The sequence below is a fragment of the Ornithodoros turicata genome, chromosome 3 (genome assembly GCF_037126465.1).
Source record: "Ornithodoros turicata isolate Travis chromosome 3, ASM3712646v1, whole genome shotgun sequence".
NCBI lineage: Eukaryota > Metazoa > Arthropoda > Arachnida > Ixodida > Argasidae > Ornithodoros > Ornithodoros turicata.
In genome coordinates, this window is record NC_088203.1 from 63,491,541 (window position 1) to 63,517,049 (window position 25,509).

At 45.9% G+C, this 25,509-nt stretch overlaps 1 protein-coding gene across 1 annotated transcript; it reads right to left on the reverse strand.

The window, feature by feature from the left end:
- Nucleotides 1–16,432: 16,432 nt before the first annotated feature.
- On the reverse strand, nucleotides 16,433–22,313 carry LOC135389569 (uncharacterized). Its single transcript, XM_064619605.1, has 6 exons — nucleotides 21,826–22,313; nucleotides 21,324–21,403; nucleotides 21,152–21,242; nucleotides 20,006–20,103; nucleotides 16,587–16,812; nucleotides 16,433–16,524 (listed from the first exon to the last, which is right to left on the reverse strand). Exons 1-6 carry the CDS (start codon nucleotides 22,043–22,045, stop codon nucleotides 16,433–16,435), a joined length of 807 nt encoding a protein of 268 aa, XP_064475675.1. The 5' UTR covers nucleotides 22,046–22,313.
- Nucleotides 22,314–25,509: the final 3,196 nt, after the last annotated feature.

Consider the following 25,509-nt stretch of genomic DNA (forward strand, 5'->3'; position numbering starts at 1 on the left):
CATGAACACAACTTACGTACATGTACGATTTATTGCAACGCAGAAGTAGTTGATGTTCAAAATTTTCATCTGTGAGCTTCGCCCGTTTGGCTGAGAGGACGCCTAATTACCAGTGAGTGCTCCTTGTCAAGGTTGATAGAGACAGTGACTTTTTATCTCACACAGTACAAATCCAAACAGCCAATCCCTTGGTACTTTGTTACTTGTTCAGAGGGTAGAGGCTATTTTTCTGTCGCTTTTGACCCATTCGTCTGAAAAATACCAGAGGGAGTGAAAAATAGAGGTGGTAAACAAAGGTGACATCTCAACCAGGGTAGGTCAATAATCCTTCTTTTGCGTTCTTCGTGGGTGCCGATGTAACCTTCTTTTTATTGTCGAAGATTAATAGAAAAAAATCCCCGGATTCTGCAGGCACGGTCCTCGCTCAAGCTTTCAAGTTTAGACGATGAAGCAATGTTCCCGAACACATAACGCGTAACGCATAACGCCGTTACGCGTTAGTTAGTAAAAATGTAACGACGTTACGTTACTCATTACTTTTCTCCCAAATGTAATGCGTTACCATATTTCACTACTCGAATGTAACGCGTTACCGGTAACGCACTACTTTGTAACGCGTTACTCCCCACCTATGCTTGGAACACGGGGCATTGTTTCGACTACGATAACGCGGTGACATTGGCATGCCAGCAAAGACTGGGACCGAGGAAGCTCCTGGAATCGTGGCACCTACGCGCTGATCCCTTGCATTGTAACAAAAACCGTGGCCCCCTTCCCGAACAATACTGTCATCTCCTTAAGTAGCGACTGGTTGTCGGCTCTCCCGCTCAGTCTTGCACTGATGATGCCCGTCGTATGACAGGCGAAACGTCTGCTTAAAGTTTGTTTGTTTGTTACGTTAAGTCGGAGTCCTCTCTTTCTTTCGTTATGTCATCTCCCGGCTTTTGGAGTATTTTCACCATAGAGTTAATAGGAAGACTCTAGAGAACGTACGTGGCGCGCAGCCATCCGTTGGTCATGGACAGTGTTAGTGGACGAATTTCAGTCCCCTAACTACAGCGGAGCTGCTCCGTTTGTTGCCAACCCTGTCCAGTCACGTGGGATGACAAACGCGAGAACGAGCCGATGGAGGCAACGATATCCATCAACGTCCACCGTAGCAAGCGAGGCAAGCCGTGTAATTGCGTTGAGTACGTACGAATCTTCGGGATACGTGCAGAATTGAGTAGTGCTATCGGAATCACAAAATAAACGTTGTCATATCAAACGTGAACAGTGGTGGGCAGTATCGCAGATACATGTATCTTCGGTACAATCTTTCGATACATTTTGTATATCGGTATTAGGTATCGCGTGCCAAAAATGAGAGTATCGGAGTATCGGTATCGAAAATACATTTTTAGTGTATTGTGTATTTTAACGATACTTGATACTAAAAAAAGACGCAAATATTGAGGCTGTTGTGAGACTTAGGGTCGGCGGCACTCGCTCAGGCGGTAGTACAAGCCAGGCCGCAGCGGCGTAGACATGTCGACCATAAATTCGTTCGAAGCTTACGTCCGCGCGCGCGCTCCATCGTCACGGTCGCCCGGAGAGGAGGCCCTGGGCCCTGCCCTGGGACGCGCTCGTGGGCGCGCGCGGCTTCTAGTTGGTTCCAGAATAATCTCTTCCGTCTCTTTCTATGGCGGGCGCGCCGAAAACGCCTTACACAGGACCAACCTCACGGCTTCTGGAACTGCGCTGCCCGATGTCCCCCTCCTCAGTGCGCAAGAGCACGTCCACTTGACTTGAAGTGTGGATTCCGCGTCTGCCATGCGGAAAGAATAACCGCCGGCTTAGCTTGAGCACTGTAACCCGTTCTACAGCTCACAATTCACAACGGCCAACTAAGAAAATCAAGTCAGAGGCAAAGTCAAAGGCTACCGGGTAAGTACTGCAGTACCAAACGATAAAAGCAGCAGAAAAAAAAAATCAGGTTTATTCGTATGTATAGTCAAGTGCTCACAGACCGGTACGCACGAAGAACATTGTCTTAAAGGATTGTTTTTTGCTAGGCTGCTTATTGATGCGATCGTTTCAACGTACCCATGGCTTCAGTCTAAAGTTCTAACAAGACTAGCTGCTTAGACAGTGCAGCATCATTAAATCCATGCGGTCGGATACGTTCAAGCCCTGTCAGAAAATGTGCGCTATAAAAATACACTAAGGGCTCTAGAAATAACGAATAAATGTTTTTACTTCCCTAGTCATATTACCAGCTTTATTATATTGTTATTTCAGTGATGTAAACTTCGCGAATCATAACACCAGCTTTATTATATTGTGATTTCAGTAACATAAACTTCGCTAATCATAACACCAGCTGTATTATATTCGGGATTTCAGTTATGTATCGAAGTATCGACGATACAGTACCGAGTATCTGTATCGAAAATCAATTTCGGTTCTGTATCTTGTATCGGTGTCGGAAATACAATTTTTGAGGGTATCGAGTATCGGCATCGAAGATACTTTTTTGAAGTATCTTGCCCAGCCCTGAACGCGAATCATATCTTATCTATGAGATTACCTGCGACGCCGCCAACCCTTTGCTTTCCACCGAAACAGATGAAGATGTTTACCGCCGACGACGTGTTGAAATGGCGTTTGTATGCTTTGCGAGTGAAATCAATAAATCGTTACCCATCGTAACAAATGTAGGCATATATTTCCGAAGACGACAGAATTTCAAAGATGAATACGCCATTTCCATGCTGCTCTGCTCTCTGCGAACCAACGGGAACCGGAAACGGCAAAAACGAAACCACCCGACATTCCACGCTCTGGTCTGTCGAGTTTCATGGTAATAAAGTGACGAACGAACGGCAGCACACAAGCAAGTGTTGTAGTGGGAAAATATTCACTGCTTATTTGTTTAACGAATACATATGAGATACGCACACGGTACGCCGAATTTAGATAGCAAGTGATGATTTTAGGAAAACGAGCACGTCAAGTTTAGCGGAATGAAGCAGCCAACGGAAGGCAACGCCTTCCATGACCAACGGATGGCAGCTCCCGTGTGGTCACGCTTTTTTGAGCGAGTCCGACACCCCTGCTGCTCTGCGAACCAACGGGAACCGGAAACGGCAAAAACGAAACCACCCGCCATTCCACGCTCTGGTCTGTCGAGTTTCATGATAATAAAGTGACGAACGAACGGCAGCACACAAGCAAGTGTTGTAGTGGGAAAATATTCACTGCTTATTTGTTTAACGAATACATATGAGATACGCACACGGTACGCCGAATTTAGATAGCAAGTGATGATTTTAGGAAAACGAGCACGTCAAGTTTAGCGGAATGAAGCAGCCAACGGAAGGCAACGCCTTCCATGACCAACGGATGGCAGCTCCCGTGTGGTCACGCTTTTTTGAGCGAGTCCGACACCCCTGCTGCTCTGCGAACCAACGGGAACCGGAAATGGCAAAAATGAAACCACCCGCCATTCCATTTTGTCGAGTTTCGTGATAATAAAGTGACGAACGAATGAACGACAGCACACAAGCAAGTGATGCAGTGGGAAAATATTCACTGCTTAACAAATACATATTAGATACGCACATAGTACGCCGAATTTAGATAGCAAGTGATGACTTTAGGAAAACGAGCGCGTCAAGTTTGGCGGAATGAAGCAGCCAACGGAAGGCAACGCCTTCCATGACCAACGGATGGCAGCTCCGTTGTAGTCACGCTTTTTTGAGCGAGTCCGACCCCCCCCTGACTGCACACAACCGTTGGCGGCACCGAAAACGCGGAGCGGTGAATTCCGGAGCCTCGAATATGAATTGGGAGGCGCATTATACGTGTACGAGTATGTGTATGTTTTCGCTTTTCATTTTAGTTTTTACTTGTCTAAGCAGTTGCACAAATCATTGTGTGTGCATGCCACATTGGCAGAGCAAAAGTTTTACTGCATGCGAGCTGCCGTTTCACGCAGTCTCACGTTTTGAGGACACTGCTGGCTGCTACACTCTCCTCCCGTTCTCATCCGCGTCGTCTGCATGCATCTTTCTCATCACATTTCTCCAGAGTTCGAGGTAATTCGTTACTAAGTTCCTTTTTTTTTGATAACTTCTAACTTAACTCGGTACTTTTGCGCCGTGGTAACTTTCAGAGGAACTCGTTTCTTTTTCAGGTAACTTTGCCAAAATAACTTAAGCTAAGTTCTAAGTTACTTCTAATTCGCTTTTCATTCACGTCCGCTTATTTTCTTGCTTTTCTCTCCGGTTCTTTCATGGCATTTTATGTCATAAAACGTGATATTCAATCAATGACAGTATTCTATTCAGGAAGTAAGAACCGCTGCCATTGAAATGGAGCTGAACCATTGTGCGCCCACTCGGAATAAGATGCAAGGTGTTCGAATTATTAGACATAAACGAAAACGATCTAAGCACGTTGCACTCCTCCGTAGGCAACGCAAGGTCGAACTCAATTGCTCACGCGTAGCATGTGTGTAGTACTATTTTGTGTCCGAAGTAACTTGGAAGTAACTCGTTCTTTTTTTAAGGAACTCCGCTCATTCAAAAAATTCTAATTCGCTCATTCATCAAATTCAAGATTGAACAAGACATTCTGCATTTGCATGTATGCTAGACGCTTTTTTTTCACTTCCAAGGACCGTAGTCTGTTCCGAAGACTTAATAAAAATAAAGTTTCTTCGTCATCCATGTCCAAATGAGATCTGGTGCACCGTCCCCCAAGTTGCATATTTTCCGTTGCCTGTGTCAATATCGAAGCGAGGCTTTCCTCAGATGCTTTCCTTTTCTTCGGTGCTGGTCTTGCGGCTGGGGGTGTCATCTCCAAGCTTTGCAGCTCTTGGCTGCGTAGCTGAGAAAACGTCTCAGATGGCAGAAAGGGGCCATCCATACTGTAATGTGACCAATAAGTGTGAAGACGTTAAATACAAAGCTACTTAGCTATGTAGTGTAGGCTTTAGTTCACCACACTTCACACTTCATTCCACCATCCCTCATTGTATTGTTGCTGCTGTAGTTAGGATCTGAGAATACAGTATTAATTTGCTGCAGTGTGGTACTACCAAAACATAGTAACGCAATACCGCTAGCCGCTACTCCACAAAAAGTAGGGCAACACTAGCGTCATTACAAATTTGAAGAAGTAACGCAATACCCCTACCAAATAAAAGAAACGTAAATACTATGCCATCGCTACCATACCCCTCTCTAGGCAACACATTATCGTAGGCATGTCGTTGCGTGTCTAAAGACTGCAGTATTTATTCAACATACTGAAAGACAAGGCATATTATTTGACATTGAGCTAATAATTGTGTTTTGTTCAAGGTATCCATGAATCCCAACTTCAGGCTTTTCCCTTGCTTATTACTGATAGATTGAGCAGTTCTCCTTGTGGTCAACTGGTACAACTGCCATCATAAGTGAACTCTCACCGAGTCACCAGTGACTAGCTACCATGTGGTAAAACTACCAAATGAAAGGCATAATGTTTGCTCATGCTTTCCACAGGTTAATTACATTTGACTGCTACGATTAAATGTACGCAAAGCTGGCTGGTCCAGACAGCTCATTTTCTTGTTCTTTTGGTTTTGTCACTGGTTCGCCTTTCCCAAATATTTTGTACGTTCGGAAGACAAAATCTGTCCTGGGGCTTTAAGCTACACAAAAGGTATCTGAAAAAACTTGACGCACCTTACAACACTGTAATACTACAATAGCGGTCTACATACCTGGCTTGAACAAGCCTCAGGCGTGCTGCCCTCCTCTTCAATGTTGCTGTCCGTGTGACTCTCCACACAAGAGAGCAACAGCCCTGCAATTACAGCGCATTATGTGCTTGCTATGACAAGCACAGCTTTCATGGCATATGCATAAGCTTTCCTTTGAGAAAAAGGGACACACAATAATTCAGATGATGTGAATGCACTATTTATGTTACTTATGAAATAAGTAGAGAAGTAAGAAGTCCAGAGTCCCTCAAGGCTCTGTATTGGGTCCTATCCTGTTTTTGATGTACATCAACGATTTACCTGACTCTGTTCAATCAACAATCAGGTTGTATGCAGACGACGGTTTGATTACCAGACGAAAGGTATCGGGCCTGGCGTTCTTTCATAAGTTATATTATGGTCACCCCCTTCCCCACCCCAGTTACTGCCAACCCCCTCACAAGTTATTTCCACGACTTGATCACCAGCACAAGGTACTTGCTCTACCTACGCGAACCAAAAAATTCCTCTACTCTCCACACCAGCTGATGGTATCAAACTGGAATGACCTTCCTGCCCACATAGCATCAGACCGAAATATATCTTCATTTATTTCCAAGTGCTATGATCATGTTCAAAACAAATGAATTTGTGGCAGTATTGGGGCGGATATATTTAATGGCATAAAGAAGGGGGAGGGAAAGGTTACCACCAACACGGCAGCTTATTATTCCTATTCAAAACCAAGTGAAATTAATGTAGATGAAAGACAGGTGACAAACTACACTGTTGTCGACAGTAACAGCATTAGCCTTTGCTGCTGACTGGCATGGCATGGCCATCATAACTTTCCTATGCATTACGTATACTCACTAGACACTTCATTGTCTCTTGACGGTGTATGCACAACTTCCCCATTTGGGTGAGGGGCAGGCGGTGGTTGCTACCTGGACACAGCTGATGTGGAGGAACAAGGAGCAGGGAGCTTCTTGGTCCTGAAAGCAGAATAAGGTGGATTAATTACCTGTGAGCATAGTAATATCATGCTAGTGCATTTGGGGAGCAGAATTGAGGGTTTTGAATTCAGATGATATGAGATTAATCTTTAATTTCGTTGTGCTCACTTGTTTCTGATGTGTAATGCCATGGCAATGTCCACGTTTTATTATGGCAGTTGCATAATAACCCATGAGCAGTAAGGTAAATGAAAATACTTTACACAGCATGGATTGAGCAATTCTTGTCTCCGTAATGCAGCAAGCCAATAACTCAACAGAAAGGAAAGGATAACGGTAGCTGTATAAGATCACTTTGCCCGTTTGCAGTTTTAACCACCGCAACAAATATGTTGTCCACTTCTGCTTTCGAAATCTTTTCACGACGTATATGCCCTTCCGCAACGCATGTGATATAGACGATACATACCGTACATATACAACATTGCCCAGCTGCACAATACATTGATTGATTCCTTACCTGCGCGGTCTGATAAATTCTTTTAAAAATTCGAGGCTCCTAAACAGTGGCCAACTCGATTGGTAAACCTCCCCTGCGCCCATGCCGCTCCGCTTGGCTTCCGAGGCTCTCAGTTCCAGGCGTACCGGTCACGGATCCCTCTCCATAATTTCTGACAGTCGCACGCTGCAAGGAATAACAAGCGAAATTGTATTGTATAAACACACACGCACACACAAAACAAAGCAGAAGCCTACTTACCTGGCATTGACAACGCACGACCGATGGACTCCCAAGAGTTATCGCGCTTGATTGTATCTTTATAATCACTCCGGGAGTTGTCATAGAGCCACGGGCGCTTCTCCACCTCGATGCAGATGAGCTCGTGTGTCCGAAATGTTGTGTCGCGCAAGCCATGCGTATCTTTTTGTGGATTCTCCACTCGCTCCACACAGACATCCATGTTTACGGCAGCCATGTTGAAACAGAGAACATCAGCAGGATAGAAGCGCGCATATCCAGAACGCGGCTTCGTGATTGGTTCACTCCTTGCGGGTTGAAGCGTGCGTTGGAAAAAGTTGAGCTCAGACGAACTCCTTGCGTTCGACTGCGTAATGCGTGGTTCACACTACAACTGCTCTCCGTTGCGGTTACGGTGCGGATCCAGTGCGGAGGCGGCTGTCGTACGACACGCTGTTCAGACATATGCGTTCTTGATACGTCAAACGCTTGTGGTTGACCAATCACGTCTCCACTCCACCACGTCCCCATTCCACAGGCAGCCATGAACGGGCAACGTGATGTGGTCGGCGAAACTTTGAATCTCTGAATGAATCTCTGTACTCGGCTCGGCGTGGGTCGTAGAGCCACGGGTATTTCTCGACCTCTGAAATTAGAGCTTCTTGTTTTGCCAACGTGCTTTCACCGGAGGCAGCCATGTTGGAAAAGCACGCGACAGCATAGCAGTGATGCGCTTGCGCGGAGCGCGTTCGCTCATTGGTCAGCTGCATCTCCGCAGGTAGCCCGTACCGCATGGACTTCGGTCGAGCTCAACTCTTGCGGTGCGTGTGCTTTTCGGAGTGTCGTGCTTCGTTGTCATGACAACCGTGTCGCGCCGCATCCGTAACGCATGAAAATGCAACAGTGTGAACCAGGCATTAGGTCTCGTTCGCACCTGTTGCCACGGTAACCACCGTACGCAGCCGTACGCACGCATGAAAACGCACTAGTGTGAACCATGCTTTATTCATTAAACGTCTTGCTGGTTTTGAGCCTTCGTGTTGTGTTTGTTTACGTGTCTTGCCCATCGCTCAGGCTTGCCTACGATGGATACTCCGCTACCGCTTGATCTTCACGATAAGTGGCGGGATTGGTACAACGACTTGCCACTTCCCAAAGGTGTACATATTCCACGCCACTATGGGACGGAACTCTCTGGTCAAGCGGAATCAGAGCTACATTTATTTTCTGACGCTAGCCCGGCTGCTTATGGGACGGCAGCCTATTTACGCTACAAACGCAGCCCGGACACCTATCTATCGTTACTAACGGCAAAGACTAGGATAGCCCCCTTCAAAGAAACAACGCTGGCGAGATTAGAGCTCCCCGGGGCATTAATGTATGCCTTGTCTGTCCAAATATCCCCAAGAGAACTTTAAGATGGGGACAGCGAACAATGTCTGAACCGACACGATGATTGCGCTACACTGGATACAGGGAGATCCAGCACGCTGGATACGTTTTGTACGAAACCGAGTTGTGGAAATACACGACAATATTGGAAAAGACAACTGGCAATATGTATCGACGCACGTCAACCCTGCGGACCTATTAACCACAAGCATATCTCTGAGGCAACTCGTGTTACCTGAATTGTAGTGGAAAGCACTGTCATGGCTACAAGCGCAGTCGAACATGTGGCCAATGGTAGACTGTCCTGTAACTCCCGTTGTAATGGAACCCCCAACCACAGGGATCACAGCGCTGCAAACAGTTATACCAAACTCGCAACTGATATTGGATGTGGAGAGATTCAGCAACATCAATTTTCTGCACCGGGCAACAACGTGGGTGATGCCCTTCACCACAAACGTGGGCAAAGCTCGTAGGCCCACTCTCGTCGAATGAAGTGACGCAGGCTGAAAATTATTGGATAAAACAGACTCATTCGGATACGTAATCGGCTGTGTACAGAAAAGTAAGCCGATACCCAAGGCCTCTTCGTTACGAGACCTCAGACCTTTCCTGGACGAGGAAAGCATATTAAGAGTAGGCCCAGCGCAAACCATCAAGGTCCCACAAATGTCCAGCACATATATCGCCATGGATATTTGGATATCCACTGGAGCTTCGTGTGGATCAAAGTTACATCCAGTGGATACCCACAGGAGTAGCACTTTCACCCCGGTGTTTGGTCTCTTCGGGGTCTATTTAACGAATTTCACAGATATCTGGGTATGCGCTGGACATGTTAGCGCCTTAGCATTTTAGTGTATAGGGTAGACCGGGGAGAGTTGTCACAGTTTTTACTTCTGACTTTTGCTGTGACGAAAGTACGTTCATGAGGCTGATGAAACCAACGCTGGATTTTAGTGTGATCTTTTGGCTACACAACGCACATATGAAACTAAAGCTGGCTTTCAAAAACAGTTTCTAAAAAAAACATCTGCGCGGAGGTCGTCAAGTGTGACGATACGCCGCAGTAGCGGAGCAGGTTGTCACACGGGCTGGGGCAGGTTGCCTCAGCTGCATTTTCTTGCAATCTTTATCGTGGAGGTGTACCGAATGGAATACCATTGGAAGTACACATGGAAAACAAACTAACCGAGCAGAAAAGAAACTATTATCTTGCGCTTTACGTTTTATATTTCCACGTCTGTCCTAGATGTACAGGATTCATGCAAGCTAGCCATTACTGGCTGGTAGACCGGCATTGTACATGTAAAAAGCGGCACTAAATTATTACACGATCTCTAAGGTGTACTAAAAACGATATTGAAACACCTTCTCGCTAATATAGTTTGCGCTGTCAGTCGTTCTACTAGTTGAAGCACGTGACAACTTACTCCACCTCATATGGGACAACAGACCCCTATGACACCCGCAGTGACTTTACGTCAGCAGTTGACTTAAATGTGGAACGTACTGCGCTGAAACTCCGTGAAAAGATTTCAGAAAGTTGAATAAACATTACGAACCGTGCATTCTTCATAGCTTTAGTGTGTGTCATGCAAAATTTTAAAATTGCAAGAACGAAAAATTGTACTTACTCGTGACTGAAACAAGTCTTGCGCTGTGTCACATTGCCATACTTTCAATGACAATGAAAGTATTGCAAGTATGGAAAGCATGGTCCGTTTTCTCTCGGAGATATTGTCTGATTTGGAGATGGCGTGTGCATGGCTACGTGTATGAAACAACCTATTTCTTCGAAAGCTGCGAGTTTCGCTCAGTGGTGAAATTGCAACATGTCGTTGAGTTCGAGAACGCGTCGTGGTGCTCCTGGCTGCAAAAAATCATCTGGGCCGAACCCAGAATTGACATTTCACGGGCCCAAGGACAGGGTCACCGAACGAAAGTTGGAAGCAGTAACCGCGGGCAGGCTTCCTGTAGTGGCAGAAGAACTGCACGTTCGGCACGTTTGTTCCTCGCATTTTGCCGACGAAGCGTACGTGGAGGTGGGTGGACTTATTGCAATTCCGCATGGGAGTGTCAGCAAAGCGAAAGAGGCTAAAGTCCGATGCTGAGCCCGCATTATTCCATGAGCAAATGGACACCACCGACGTGCTGGATGAGCTGGTAAGCATTTGTTTTCAGTTCATCTCGAATGAAGCCCCAACAAAAGTGTGGTGTATTGATATAATAGGCCACGAAGTGGCTCCAGGTAGACTGGGTGTGGCTCGAGTAAGATGAAACTGCGCGCCGTCGAGACGCACGAGATCTAGACGACTCAATCTTAACACACACTCGGAATGTTAGCACGTACTATAAATCGGAGAGTATGCCACGAGATGTCAGTTGTGTTGTTCGGGGATAAACTCGCAACGATATAACAAAAAGTACGTGCGGTAGTACGTTTTTTTGACGCTCTTTCCGCGCATTTCAGCCATTCGTTTCTGCAAATGTGCATCGAAATATGTATGTACCGCGGCCGGCAGTGATGTACCAAACCCCCTTAGGACCCACCAGCACACCACATAAATGTTTGACGACATCTTTCTAACTTTTTCGGATGGGATATTCAGATTCACTGCTATATTCTTGGAGAAAAAGTTTCTCCCGTCTTTCTTAGCTCATATAACCCAGCATCACCGTCACCGTCATTTTTGTGAGCCAGAGAGAGCCAAGGAGGCAGCTTTCCAACAAAATAGCGCCATTTGGTATTACGCTCGACTTCCAGAATCGACTTCCGCTTCTTCATCATGGAAAGCCTGTATCACAGGCTTTCCATGATGCCTGTGATATATTCCATTTCTTTTTAATGTATGTCACTGGAGATGAGAGAAAAATGTGTTGATAAACTAAAAGCACTGGCGGCAAACTTAAAATTTGGGGGAAGTAGCGCCACCTGTTCAAACGGTTAATAAACTGACAGCCACCTGAACACTGAACACATATCGAACTATGCTGTCTCCGTGGCGCCATCTGTTGAAATCGAACTGCTTCACACTAGAGGTGTGCGCCGTGCCGCCGGTCAATTTTGGTTGTGTGTACTAAAACAGCGAAGGCAGCACGATCAGGAGACACTGCTAACGGCACCAGCTGCTTGTTTCGTAGACTGGCTTACATGTTCGCTGAGAAAAATTGCTTCGCGCGATCGGCGGACGTTGTTTCAGAAACGATCGTAGCAGCTCCTAATTTCAGAAACTGCTATGATGGACGAAGAGATTTGTTTGGATGGCATGATGTCTGCATTAATTGTAAAAACCGAAATAGAAAGGGAGTCTGAATATCTTTACCCCAGTCGTGTACAGGACTATACAGGTCAGATTTCCCCAAAGTATTCCACGCTTTAATGCTCACCAATTTCGAAGTGACTTTAGGATGTCTCCTACGTCGTTTGAGGTAAGTTCTGTCTAAGTTCAACCTGTACGATACATCGCTTGGCACAGAAAAGAAAACAGAAAGTTTGCTTTTCATCTTATATAAAAGAGAAAAAAAAGGTCCTTTTGAGATCACTTGTGCGTCGGCAAACGCATTTCGTTAAAACAACGTTGGTTGAAATTTTGTATGAGAGTTTGCTCTGTGTGTTTGGGAATAAATAGTGAAAAGTAAAATTCATGTTCGCAAAATGCTTACCAAGCAGTACAGTGCATTGAAATCGTTAACGGAATCACGTTTATTTATATTTCAAAAGCTTATCCTCAAAGACTGAGGCCAAGTGAACGTACTCATATAACGTCTTTCTTCCTTGCATGCCTTCCCTGATGCGTACAACTACTAGAACTGAATTTATCGTTCTTGCAAGCCTCATGCTTCATTGTTTTGCATACATTTCCGGTTTGTTACTTGAAGTTTACTAAATGCACTTTGCCTACTACTACATATTTATAGTACCACTACATATTTCAGGAACTCCTGGTGCGCCTGCGTCTGGTGCACCAGGAGTTCCTGAAATATGTAGTGGTATTATAAATATGTAGCGTCTGGTGCAGAACCAGATTTACTGAGTTGCACGCAGCAGATAGCACGGAAGAGCTTTCTGATGGCACGGCACGAAGACGCTCCAAATGTTGAGGAAAAGTCTTAGAGTACACGATGACATCATCCAAGTCCATTTGTCTGAGGGTGGTTGACGGAAGTGGGAGTGTGCACCACAGAGCAAGCCCGGAATATATCTTGAAACATGGCGACCAAGAAAGAACGGTCACGGTCGCTGATGATAATCCGTGGGGCGCCGTGACATAGGAGAATGTAGTTGATGAAGAAGCGGGTAATTTCTTCTGTTGACCCGCACACGACCCTATTGAAAAAACCGACATCAGGCCTGATGTGATTTGGGACGTTGCCTCTGATGTTGACATTAGAGCTGTCTTGATGTTAACATCACAACATCCCTGATGTTCACACCAGAGACGTCCTGATGTTAGCATCATGTGAACGTCCCAACTCACATCAGGCCTGATGCCGACACCAGAACAGCTCTGATGTTAGCATCAGGGCACCTCTGATGTCGGCATCAGATCAGTTGTGATGTCAACATCACATCTGTTCTGATGTCGACATCAGATCTTTTCTGATGTCGACATCACAGGTGGACAATGCTGAGGTCGAGGCAAGAGCTGCTGGTTATGGTGCCGTGCTCTGGAGTGCTGGTCGGTGTCAGCATACTTGGGTGCAGCATTTCCAGGCTTCAAGATGCAGATTTCTGTATGACTGTGATAAATATACACGAATTCATTCGCATACAGAATTCATGCATAAGCACTCAACATGACCCCATGAGTTTTGACGCTGCCTGGGGTTCCATACAAATGCACACATTTGTCACCCACTTGTTATAGCACAGCTGCTGAATTTAAAAAAATATACCAGTAAAATACAATCATAACATACACATATATGCAATGTGTAATGCTATGTGCACACACACACACAAATAGAGATACGATGATGAGATGGGGCTGATGCCGGCGAACAGGCTGGGCGCTGCCCCAGTGCCACTTGTACGTGATGAGAGATGATGATGGATATGACAAGGGGTCCGGTAATCAAAGCAGGGTGGAGAGGCCTGTTGATGACAAGAAGTCCCAGAGGTGACGCAGACCTTGGCGTGTATGAGCTGGACTGGACCATGGGTCCAGCACCTTGCCTATGGTAAAGGGGCGATGATCGATCGCATGCAGTTCGTGCTGCAATATCGCACGCACCCGCTGGTAGTCCGGGCAGTCCATAAGTAGGTGGTGCAGGTCTGCACGCACACTGCATGCTGCACAAAGGTCCGAGGGCGCACGGCCAAGACGCTGCCTCATAACTGGTGTAAATGCAACATTCAGCCGCATGCGGTGAAGCAGGGATGCGTAGTGTCGCGGAAGGCGATGAGGAAGCGACAGTGAAAGAGAAGGATCCACTGCGTGGAGCAGAGAGTAAGGTGTAATGTCATGCAGCCACTGTGATCTTGTCTTGTCTGCAGAGAGAGGACGGATGAGGACCTGACGATCACCTTTGGGCAAGATGATAGAGTGGGCTGAAGCTATATGATGACCCCGCAGGGCCGCCCGGTCGGCCTCTTCATTGCCGGGTACGCCGACATGACCAGGTATCCACTGTAATACTACGCAGTGGCCCAGGTCTAGCAGCTCCTTGTAAGTTTCAAGCACGTCAGCAACAATGACGCGAGAGGACCTCGAATGCCCATTCCCTTATGAAAATTGTCTATGGATTTTTTATATATTGGTATTCAACTCAGCTATATGCTTTGTATAATTTTTCGTGTATAGGGATATGTTTTTCCTATAGCCTTTTCGGACAAATTGTATATGCTCTGTATGAGGAATTGGCTATACGAAACTGCAATACTTTTTTGTATAAAGAACTATAGAGAAGTCAGTATACCACGTGTATAAAAAGTAGATGTCAAGCATATATAAATTTAATAAATGATCTTTATTGTCAATATTTTACAATGTCGAACAGTGCTACATAAGAGTTACAGGCTCAAGAAACTAGTTTACCACCTAAGGTTAACTAAGCTCGATATCACAGGTGACTTTGTAAATGCACAGTGTGCTTTGATAAACATAGGAAGTACAGGCTCAACAAACTGTAAAGGACGAGTATAGGAGGTACAGGCTCAAGAAACTAGTTTACCACCTAAGGTTAATTAAGGTTGATATCACAGGTGACCTTGTAAATGTGCTACATAAGAAGTACAGGCTCAACAAACTGTAAGGGACGAGTACACTAGCGTCAATATCACAGGAAACTTCGTAATGTAGGGTGTGCTCACACCGTGTGCAGCAAAAGATTTAAAAATCAAATCAGTGGTCATGACTTACAGATGATGGGGGGCCACACTATGGTTAGAGCAAGTGTTGTGTTGTACGAGTCAGTCTTAGTTTTGATTGATTAGCTTAATGCGAGCTTTGATCAAACAGGATGTACAGCTTGGGAGAAAAGTTTACGGAACACATCACTGGCCACATTTCGTCATCAAACTGTCCCCTCAGCAGAGCAGACAAAATTACAAACAGGTGGCTGTGCGACTCATACACCCCTTTTTAATTTTGTCCGCTCCTGTGTGTCACTCGGGGGGGGGGGGGGCACTGTGATGACAAAATACCCCAGTGCTTCATTATGCGAACTTTTCTCTAAAGCTGTACATGCGTTTTGGTAAACTGATACCATACAAAACTAAGTTAGCAGGAAGTTTCAGTTTCAGGAAGTAGGTTCTGCAGTGCACCGTTCAGCCAAGAAGTTAATTTTTGTGTAGAAAGTTAACTTCTTGGCCGAAAGGGGCACCACTGAACCTGCTTCCCCGCCTCACTGTGAAATTCTTTGAGCAAAAAATTTCCAACAATTCTTCCTCTAGTTGCTATCTTTTTCTTGAAACCTGCTTTCATTGTAATTTAACTGGAAGCGCATTTGTACAGCATCAGTCTACCAAAATGTGCATACAGCTTGGGAGAAAAGTTAACGGAACACAGTACTGGGGTATTTCTTCATCACAGCATCTCCCGAGTGACAAACACGAGCAGACAAAATTAAAAACAGGTACATGAGTAGCCCAGCCACCTGTTTGTAATGTTGTCTGCTCCAGCTGGCTGCTAAGGGGACAATTTGACGAAGAAATGCCCCAGTGCTGTGTTCCGTAAACTTTTCTCCCAAGTTGTGAGTTTTGGTAAACTGATGCTGTACAAAGCTTTGCTACATAACAATGAAAGCACTGATTCAAGAAAAGATAGCAAAGTAGAGGAAGAATTGGTGGAAATTTTTCGCTCAAAGAATTTCGCAGTAAGGTCGGGAAGCAGGTTCAGCAGTCCCCCCCCCCCCCCTTCGGCAAAGAAGTTATCTTTGTAAAAAAAAGAAGAAAAAACAACTCATAATTAAGGTTTCGTTCAAGCTTCAGACAAACCCCCCGGACAGCTCAAACCATTAGCTGGCTTCCTTCATCCCTAGGTCATTACCACCAGTTCAGCTTTTCTAGTTTCAAAATGGCTGCATGCAGTTAGCATGAACACAGTATCACAGAAGCATATGTCTTATATGCCAAGCTAGCAGAGGTAACTCTAACCTCATGTGTACTCTTCATTCTGAGAAGTTAAGTCTCTGGAGGAAAGTGCGTACACTCTGCTTTATTTTGGACATCTCTGTCTCCGGGCACGCTGTGCGGCAGTATTCTGCAAAGAAAATTACAACAGGGTTGTCAATAAGCATATTACAGCATGACTTCTCCACTTGCCTAGGACCGCTCCCATGGGTTCAGGGTCCACCTGTGCCTTGGCAGGGGTATTCTTGTGGGCATTGCATTGTGTGCCAGTCATGGACTTTCCCAGAAGCTCCTCTCGGTCGAAGAGTAAGCGCATCAAATCTCTTGCAAGCCGGCAGCCATTACCACCACTCATTGATTTTGCGCGGCTGAGAGCAGACGAACTGATGAACACACCAGATTTGGCGACCAGCTCCACCTGAAGATTTGAAAACAATAATCAGAACCATAATACACATATTGCCCCAGAGACTGAGCAACAGAACAAATGCAGAACAGGTGACAAATCTGTACAGTGAAAAGCCTCCAATTTTACTAGCAAGAGCATCCAATAATGTAGAAGAGTGTGCATACCCTTGAAACGAGCTGACAATAGCTAATTAGTAGGCCCTGGATTGTGAGGCATGTGAAAATTTGGTTTCAGGTGCTTATAGCGGAAAAACCCGACTCTGGCACAAAAAATGTGTTTAATGCACTGTTTGATACGAGCTGTTTGATAAGGTGAGGCACTTAGCTTCACCAAAATCTTGCCACAACAAAACAATGTAGGGACGGAACACAGACAAATACTATTCATTTTCATTACTTTTCATTCTGCTGGACACAGCTCTTGCCCTTCACTGGTACGATAGGTGCTGATATGTAGTGTTGATGCACAAAGCTCCTTGCAAGCAAAAAAGAAAATAAAGATCTTGAAACATACCGCGATAAGGGTTTGCCCAAATTGCTATGACGTCTTTATGTGATGTCAAGTGAGGGCAGAGATATAGTCGCCACATGCACTCCTTTGCCAATCACATGCAATTTGCAGTAGACGGCAGTGGTTGAATAGTTAGGTCTGTAGCGCGTGCAGCGATTACTTTTGTGCTTCATCAGTAGTTCGAGCCGATCATGTGGAGGTCACGCTTTAAAGGAACGGTCTCGTACCCCCTGCCACTCTCATTAAGTGTACCATTCGATTGCCCTTTGTTGAAAATGGAATACTGCGAATTTACCCGACAAAACACGCCACAGTTATTACATAACCGAATTAAATCGATGAAGATTGCAGAGCATGCCGCGATCTGTGTTGGCAACAATAAGAATGGCCACGTCGACCCGCGAGAAAGGCCGTGATAGGACACTGAAATCGTCTGCTCTTGCGCGCTAGTGCATCGGTATGAGCAGATGACTTTCAGAAGTTACTACTGGGCACCGCGGCGAGTCTCGTACATTTTCTTTCAGTTCTCATGGTGAAAAACGCACATTCTAAGATGTGGCAAGCATGGTGGTTTAGAACTATGTTAATCCTCAGAGACAAGTTAGAAGTCGCAGGACAACCCCACCCACAATCACAAATCTGAAGTCGCTGGCCATCGGCGCGCGCGGTCGCATTACAGCTCCGACCAAAAATATATTACACGCGCTTCCATTACACTCCCCGTTGCACACTGACCATGCTTCGAAATTAAGTGTCGCTGACGACGTACATGGAGAAGGAGTGCGTGTTTATTTAAGAACCGCATTAAATACTCACAGAGAGAAAATACGTGACTTAACTTCCACGTATCCGGTTAATGCGCCATATTGTCGGAGACCCCACAGTCAATGCTCTGACTACATTCTCCGCTCGCAGAGGTATATGCCTGAGTGTCCCCATTTCAAGAGCAAAGGAGATGACTCAACACAAGGTGCTTCTGCAAGTTACAATTGCAACGACAACGTACCCGCAGGTCGACGTCATACGTGACGTATGCATGAGAGAAGCGCAGGTTTCGTCGTCTGCTATTACGGCACATTTTGACAAAAAACTTTATATTTTACGCCCTTCGTAGCTTGATATCTGTTTTATGAAGAATCGGGCTTTGCGGTACGTGCGACGTAGGCGGTGGCGGCTGCCATCTTTTTTTTCACTTTGCATGTTCTATTTAATGAATTACTCTATGTAACGAAAAAAAAAAGCCAACATTTACAAATCTGTTATATAGAGGTTCAACTGTAATTAAAAAGTTGATGAAAATTAATTGTTCATTAGTCCCCTAATTGAGAAAAAAGTTTCCTAGTGGCGGCCCGGTCGAGGAATTCAATGTCAAAAGTAAAAACGTCCTAGGTTAACTCCTCCTTTTATGAAAATTTGTTGCAGCTAAAAAGAAACACCCTGTATAACCTGTGGCACGCGGTTTGGTTACCTAGTTCCGGGACAACTTCCCGAGGTTCTCTTCAGGTCCCCGTGAATTTTTCATAATAAACAGCGTGACCTGCTCAGACCTGTGTTCCATTCCCACATGTTCAGTCTTCAATACAGACAACAGAACTTCACACACCGGTAGTACAGCTTGGGACAAAAGTTCACAGAACATAGCACTTAAGTATTCTTTTATCAGAGCATCTTCCTGGTAGAGAACAGAAGCACAAATTAAAAACATGCAGCTGCCGGGGTAACCCAGTCACTTATTTTTCATGAATTTTCGTCCCAAGCTGTAGGACATTTGAGAAGCAGACAATGTTGTGCAACGCATAAATTCCTTAAACCACGAATTAGAATAAGAGTATTTCACGGACATCAACGGCTGAATAACTATAAAATTGCTCACGTTAGAGACTTTCTATTGGGTTGGCATCCTTGAGAAATCTGCCAAGAACTGGCCAGTCAGTTGCTCATTTGCATACTCTCATAAATTGAATAAAAAAATTTATATCTCCTAAATGTTATTTTGCATGCTTTTGGCACCTATGGCGTATCAAAGGGGAGCTTCAGCAAGAGCTATTGCAAAAAAAAAAAAAAAAGAAGAAATACTTACATGAGCATACATGCCGAGAAAACTACAAGATGGACAAAAACAACATGCAACAGACTGCAATTTGGCACAACATGTACTGTTTGGGACACGGTTGTCTAAAATCTTCAGCCCGCGACCGAGCAGTCTCCAATCAATACAGCTTCCGAGGGAAGGCCACACACCGCCACCTGTTGGGAGAGAGTACCATCGCATACTCGGCGGAGTCTCCTAGGGGAGTAGTTGAGCGCAGCCTCCCCTTGGGAAGGGTATTGGTATAATTCCTTTGTGTGTGACATCGCCGATAGGGGATCGCTCAGCCACGGGCTGGAGATTTTTAGACAACAGTGTCCCAAAGGGTACATTTTTAGCAATCGACGATTTCAGAGACCTGTCACGTGCCCATTATCGATTCTGCCTGATAAAAGGCACAGCTTCTGCCACCAAAATACCTGTTCAGATAATTTTAGAAACATGCACAGGCACAATCTAATCAATGTAGTTAGTTCAGTGTGATTCAATTTATGCTACTGTGTTGGAAAGCCACTCTTGGAATTAAAAAACATTTGCTAAGACACCCAGTGCCGACCGATTAGTAATGACAAAGAATCTAACAAGCAACCTTTACAAGCATACCGTCTCATCTGGCAATGCTTCTTTTGAGAGCAGTTTTCGGGTCTTCTTGTGTAGCCTCTTCAGGTCCTGAACAGTTGCTTGCATCTCGGAAGACAAGGCTATGATTAAAAGCATTAGCTATTAGTGAACACACATTAAACACATGGTCCGCACTGAATTTTGTAACAAAAATTCAATGACCTTTTAAGGTACAGTCATCATTTTGTCTGGGACGTAAAACACTCATGATCAGGGCCTCAATATTTTGCAAAAATATTTATAAGCTACATGTATCACGAGAGAATACACAGGGACTGCACAAGAGCGAGCTATCCCTTTAAAGATTATAGGACAGAAAGGAAAGTTGACTAGCATAACCAAGTGTGCAGTTAATTTCTTGCTGCCAATTCCTATTGCAAAGAGTGCTAACTCCTCTGGTTTCAAAATAGTTTGACTTATGATAAGCGTAATTTGCACTAGCAGCTCCGTGAGCAAAATATGCAAAATCAAGGGTTCTCAAGGACTGAAGAGACGGACGCCAACAAGGAGTGAGGACGCACTCTGCGAATTTACAGAAGCAGAGTGGTCCTTGGTACGTGAAGACGTGGACGTTGTCCATCGACTATACGCTTCCCTTCCTGTGCGCATGGCCTCAGTTATTGCTGCGAAAGGGGGGGCCGACAAAGTATTGACACTATCGCCTCCCCCGCCTCTTTGTGTGTGTGTGTGTTCAAGGGTACACGCTCTTTTCTTCTGTTTTTGTCTAATAAAAAAAAGAAAAAACTAGGCACTGCAGCCCGTTGTCACCTCAATTCATCTTAGCGCCCTGTTATCTCTCCGATAGCGGAGAGACTTCCTTCCCGCGATAGCCAATCGTGCTCGGTGCAGTAGACCGAAAACGAAACCATTTGGCGTTCGTTACACTCAAAAGAAAAGTTACCACTGCTACCACGGCGGGTCGCCACAAGCGCACTCTTCCATCCCTCTGAACGAGTGGACTCGCCCGCTTCCGCTCGCCGCTAGGGTGACTCTGCCCAGAGAAAATACGCCGCTCGCGCGTTCCGTAAACTTTTGTCCAGCACTGTACGACTGCTGAGCAACATCAATTGACAATGCTCTGTTAAGGATTAGGTTATGCAACTGCCTGAATGAAAATTCAGTACTTACCATGGATGTTAGATAGACTATCCACTTTTTCTTTCAAGGTCACATTTTCCCTCTTGCGAGCTTCGCTCTCCTTAAGCACACGCAGCAATTCCTGCATATGCAACATGAACAGCTTCGTAACAGTAAGACGAATAGCAAGCGCTGTGATTGAGCTTGAAAAATTGCTACAAACCTGCTCCACCTGATTCGGTTGATCGTCTCGATGTTTGCCCTCGACTTTTTTTCTCAACCTCTCCATGTCAGCTGGCGTCCCTGGTATGAAGGCAAGAAAGAAATAAGGATGCAGTTTCACGCACAGATTAAGCGAAACATCACAACGTGCACGAAAGAAAAGTGCCTCAGGACGAGAGCCGCCGATATTTCGAACAGAGACTGTTCTTCTGAGGACAGTCCCTGTTTGAAATATCGGCTGGGCACTTCCTGAGGCACTTCCCTTCATACTTCCTTACAGTTTCGCTAGGTTTTCAACCCGTCCACATCAGAAAATGTGGTCGTTTCAACGAACAACATAAGAACACTTGAAATTACTGCAATGTCCGCCACCGTTTGACGCGGTTGCAACGTACACGTTGCGAAAGGCAAGCGCCATATATCGTGGTTCTTTGGACAGATCAGTTTATTTGGTGGGTAATCAGAACTGAATGAAAACAATAAGAACATACATGAACACTCACCGACATCTACAAGCAGCGCGGGAGCAGGTTCGTCGCCGTTGGACCATGCCACCTGCACCAACCTCCCCTTGTTTTCCTGGACGCCGTTGAGAACAAGGACTTGTTTGAGTTCTTCATCCTGAAGGGCGTGTATGGGATAGACGTCCCACATCTGCATTCCACACCACTTTACCAGGATGTGGATGGATTGAGATTGCGAACATTCAACTGTACGCGGCATTACGGATCAGATAAAAAGAGAAACCCCATAAAACGCAAAGCAAAAACGAACGAGCCAGTGCCGGAGCTCAAGCCAAAGCAAAAAGCAAAACGAATCTCAGCGTTGACAGACGATGATACAAACAACGCAGGATCTAGCAGTATTAACGGTGTGCGCTATCTGTCAAACAAAAGTTGCAGGACTTTTGTGCGACTTAACTTTGCTACAGTAGTAACTCTTTTTTATTTTGCAAAAAGCCGAAGCTATACAAGCAGCGACATCTATCAAAATTAAAACTACACTGTCACAGCATGCACATCGCAACAAATCTGTAAGAAAATACACGGTCGTTTGATCGTGTAATACAACCATAAACTGACGCAGCCAAATATATCTCCAGAAAGATAATGAGAAAATCGGAAAATAATATTTACTGCATGCCATGCTGCGGCTACTCACTACATGCATCTGTATCTGCGCACCCACCGACAACGCCCACCTTGTCAGTCGTGTGCACCTATTATGATGGACCCGTTTCTAGTGTGCGATGAATCTTCCCTGTTTTGTCATGCCATTATTTTAGGATGCTTTCATTGACTGTCTGTGTGTGTATTCTTGTGCTTGGCTCCGAGGTTTCTATTGGAGCTGCAATGACAGACGGCCGAACAGTGCGGGTGCAACAGGTTTACTGAGAATGAGAAAACGTGGGCGGGTGCGCATGCATAGATGCGCACGTACCAGAAATGATGTCGTTGTCGTTTGTTCCCCAACACCCCCCCTCGACGACTAGCCATCAACGAGGCCTAAACGGCCCCTGAGGTTCTGCAGTCTTGCTCGCGACAGTGGCTTCGAAAAAATGTCTGCGACCATCTCGCTAGTTTGGCAGTACTGGAGGTCGATGACTCTGTGGTGAACTAGGTCGCGCAGATGATGATGACGTACGTCAATGTGCTTCGTCCTCGCGCTAATGCCTTCGTTAACCGACAGCTTGATGCAACCCTGGTTGTCTTCGAGCAAACACGTCGGCTCGTCCATGCTGTGGCCGAAGTCGATGAGCAACTGTCGCAGCCACAGCACTTCCTGTGAGGCATGCGCCGCAGAGACGTATTCAGCCTCTGTTGATGAAAGCGCTACGGATGTCTGCTTCCTGCTGGACCACGAAACAGGGCTTCCTCCTAGACTAATGAAGTAGCCGCTTGTTGATTTACGGTCCTTGACGTCACCTGCCCAGTCTGCGTCTGCGTAGCATACCAATCTTGCACCTCCCTCCCCAGACAGTTGCAGCTTGCAATTCAACGTGTGCTTGAGGTACCGAAATACCTTCTTAACGGCGGTCCAGTCGCGCTGGCGGGGCTTACTGACATGTCGGCACAGGTACCCCATTGCACACGCTATGTCCGGGCGGGTTGTCGTGCTCAGGTACAAGAGCTCTCCAACTGCTTGACGATAGATCTCGTTGCTCTGCAGTACGTCGTCATCCCCAGTGAGTTTCGGATAATCCGCGTCCATAGGGATGGCACTGCCTTTAGCTTCTCCAAGCTTGTACTTCTCCAGTAGGCTGGTGATCCTATTCCGCTGGTGAAGAAGAAAGCGATTATCCCCGCTTCTCTCGATCTCAATTCCAAGGTAGTGACTGACGTGACCAAGGTCTTTGAGTTCAAAATGCTTGTTAAGGTCCTTCCAAACTGCAGTAATAGTTGAGTCATTTGGGTGGCATATCAGCGTGTCGTCCACGTACAAAAGGATATACATCACTGCACCATCTACTGTTCGGGAATAGAGGCAGGGGTCGGCATCAGCACGCCTGAAGCCTTCTTCGAGTAGTACCTTGTTCGCCTTCACGTTCCAGGCTCTCGCGGCCTGTTTAAGCCCGTATAATGACTTTTTCAACTTGCAAACGAGATGCTCTTCCCCTTCCTGAACAAATCCCTCAGGCTGCTTCATATATATATTCTCTTCGATATCGCCATTCAAGAAAGCAGTTTTAACGTCGAAGTGTCGGACCTTCAGCTTTTCTATCGCAGCGATGGTTAGGAGTACACGTAAGGTTGTTAGTTTTGCGACAGGAGCGAACGTTGCGTCGTAGTCTTCGCCGAACTTCTGTGAAAAACCTTGTGCGACCAACCTCGCTTTGTAGCGTTCAACGTTTCCCTGTTTATCTCGCTTCGTTTTGAATATCCACTTGCAGCCAAATGGATGTTTTCCCTGCGGTAGCTGCACAAGATCCCAAGTGTTAAGTTGGTGTAGCGAGTCCATCTCTTCCCTCGCCGCTGTCATCCACTTCACTTTTTCAGAGGGAGGTAGCTTCTGCATTTCCTTCCAACTGACTGGATCAGGGGCTGTCGTAGTCTGCGCGGTAGTGTACGCTAACCGATCAGGTGGAGCTCCTTTGTTGCTCCTTGCTGACCTCCTGGGCATGTTAGCTCCCACCTCCTTTTCTTGCACGTCAGCGCCTACGCTTTGTTGCGGAGCAGACGCTGGCGACAGCACTTCTACTACTACTTCATCGGATGGATCATTTGCAGCATTAGAGGGGTTACCTTCCGCAATAAAGTCCGATGAACAGCTTCCTCGTCGTTCTAGCGTAGGTGGTACCGCCTGGGACTCACGACAGAACTTCTCCATGACTGGAACCTCGTCAATAACAACGTTGCGTGACACTTTCACCTTGTTGGTACCTCCAACTAGTATACGGTATCCTTTCTGTGTCTCGCTGTATCCTACCAAGGTCCCTTCAATGGCACGAGCGTCCCATTTGTCGCGGTGTTCCTTTGAGACGTGCATATAAGCCCTACTGCCAAACATCCTCAGATGTGCCAGGTTCGGCTTCTTGCTGTTCCACAGCTCGTAGGGAGTCTTGTTAACCGCTTTACTCGGAAGCCGATTCTGCAAGTAGCAGGCAGTAACAACAGCCTCACCCCAGTAAGTCTTTGGCAGGCTGGCACCAAACAGCATGCTCCGAGCGCTCTCGCAAAGGGTGCGATTCTTTCTTTCTGACACACCGTTTTGTTCTGGGCTGTATGGGACCGTCGTCTGGAGTACGATGCCAGTTTTTCGAAGGATTTCTCGAATTTTCCCACCAGTATATTCTGTCCCATTATCAGAACGCAGTGTCTTCGGATGCCTGCCGAACTTGTTGGAAACAAAAGCCAAATATTCTTCCACCCTCGCAGGAACCTCATCCTTGGACTTCAGTAGGTAAAGGACCGTGTACCTTGAAAAGTCATCTGTGAAGGTAATGAAGTACCTGTTCTTGCTTGGTGTTACTACTGGCATAGGACCACAGACGTCCGTGTGCACCAAGGCCAAAAGATCTTCCGCCCTTGAAGACGCGTGTGAAGGAAAGGAAGCACGTTTCATCTTGCCCTTCAAACAACTGGTGCATTTAAGTAGCTCGTTGCACTGTTTCACAGCGATGCCGTCCGCTAAGCCTTCCCTGTGCAACCTCTCTACAGCTGCTGAATGGCGGTGCCCTAGGCGATGGT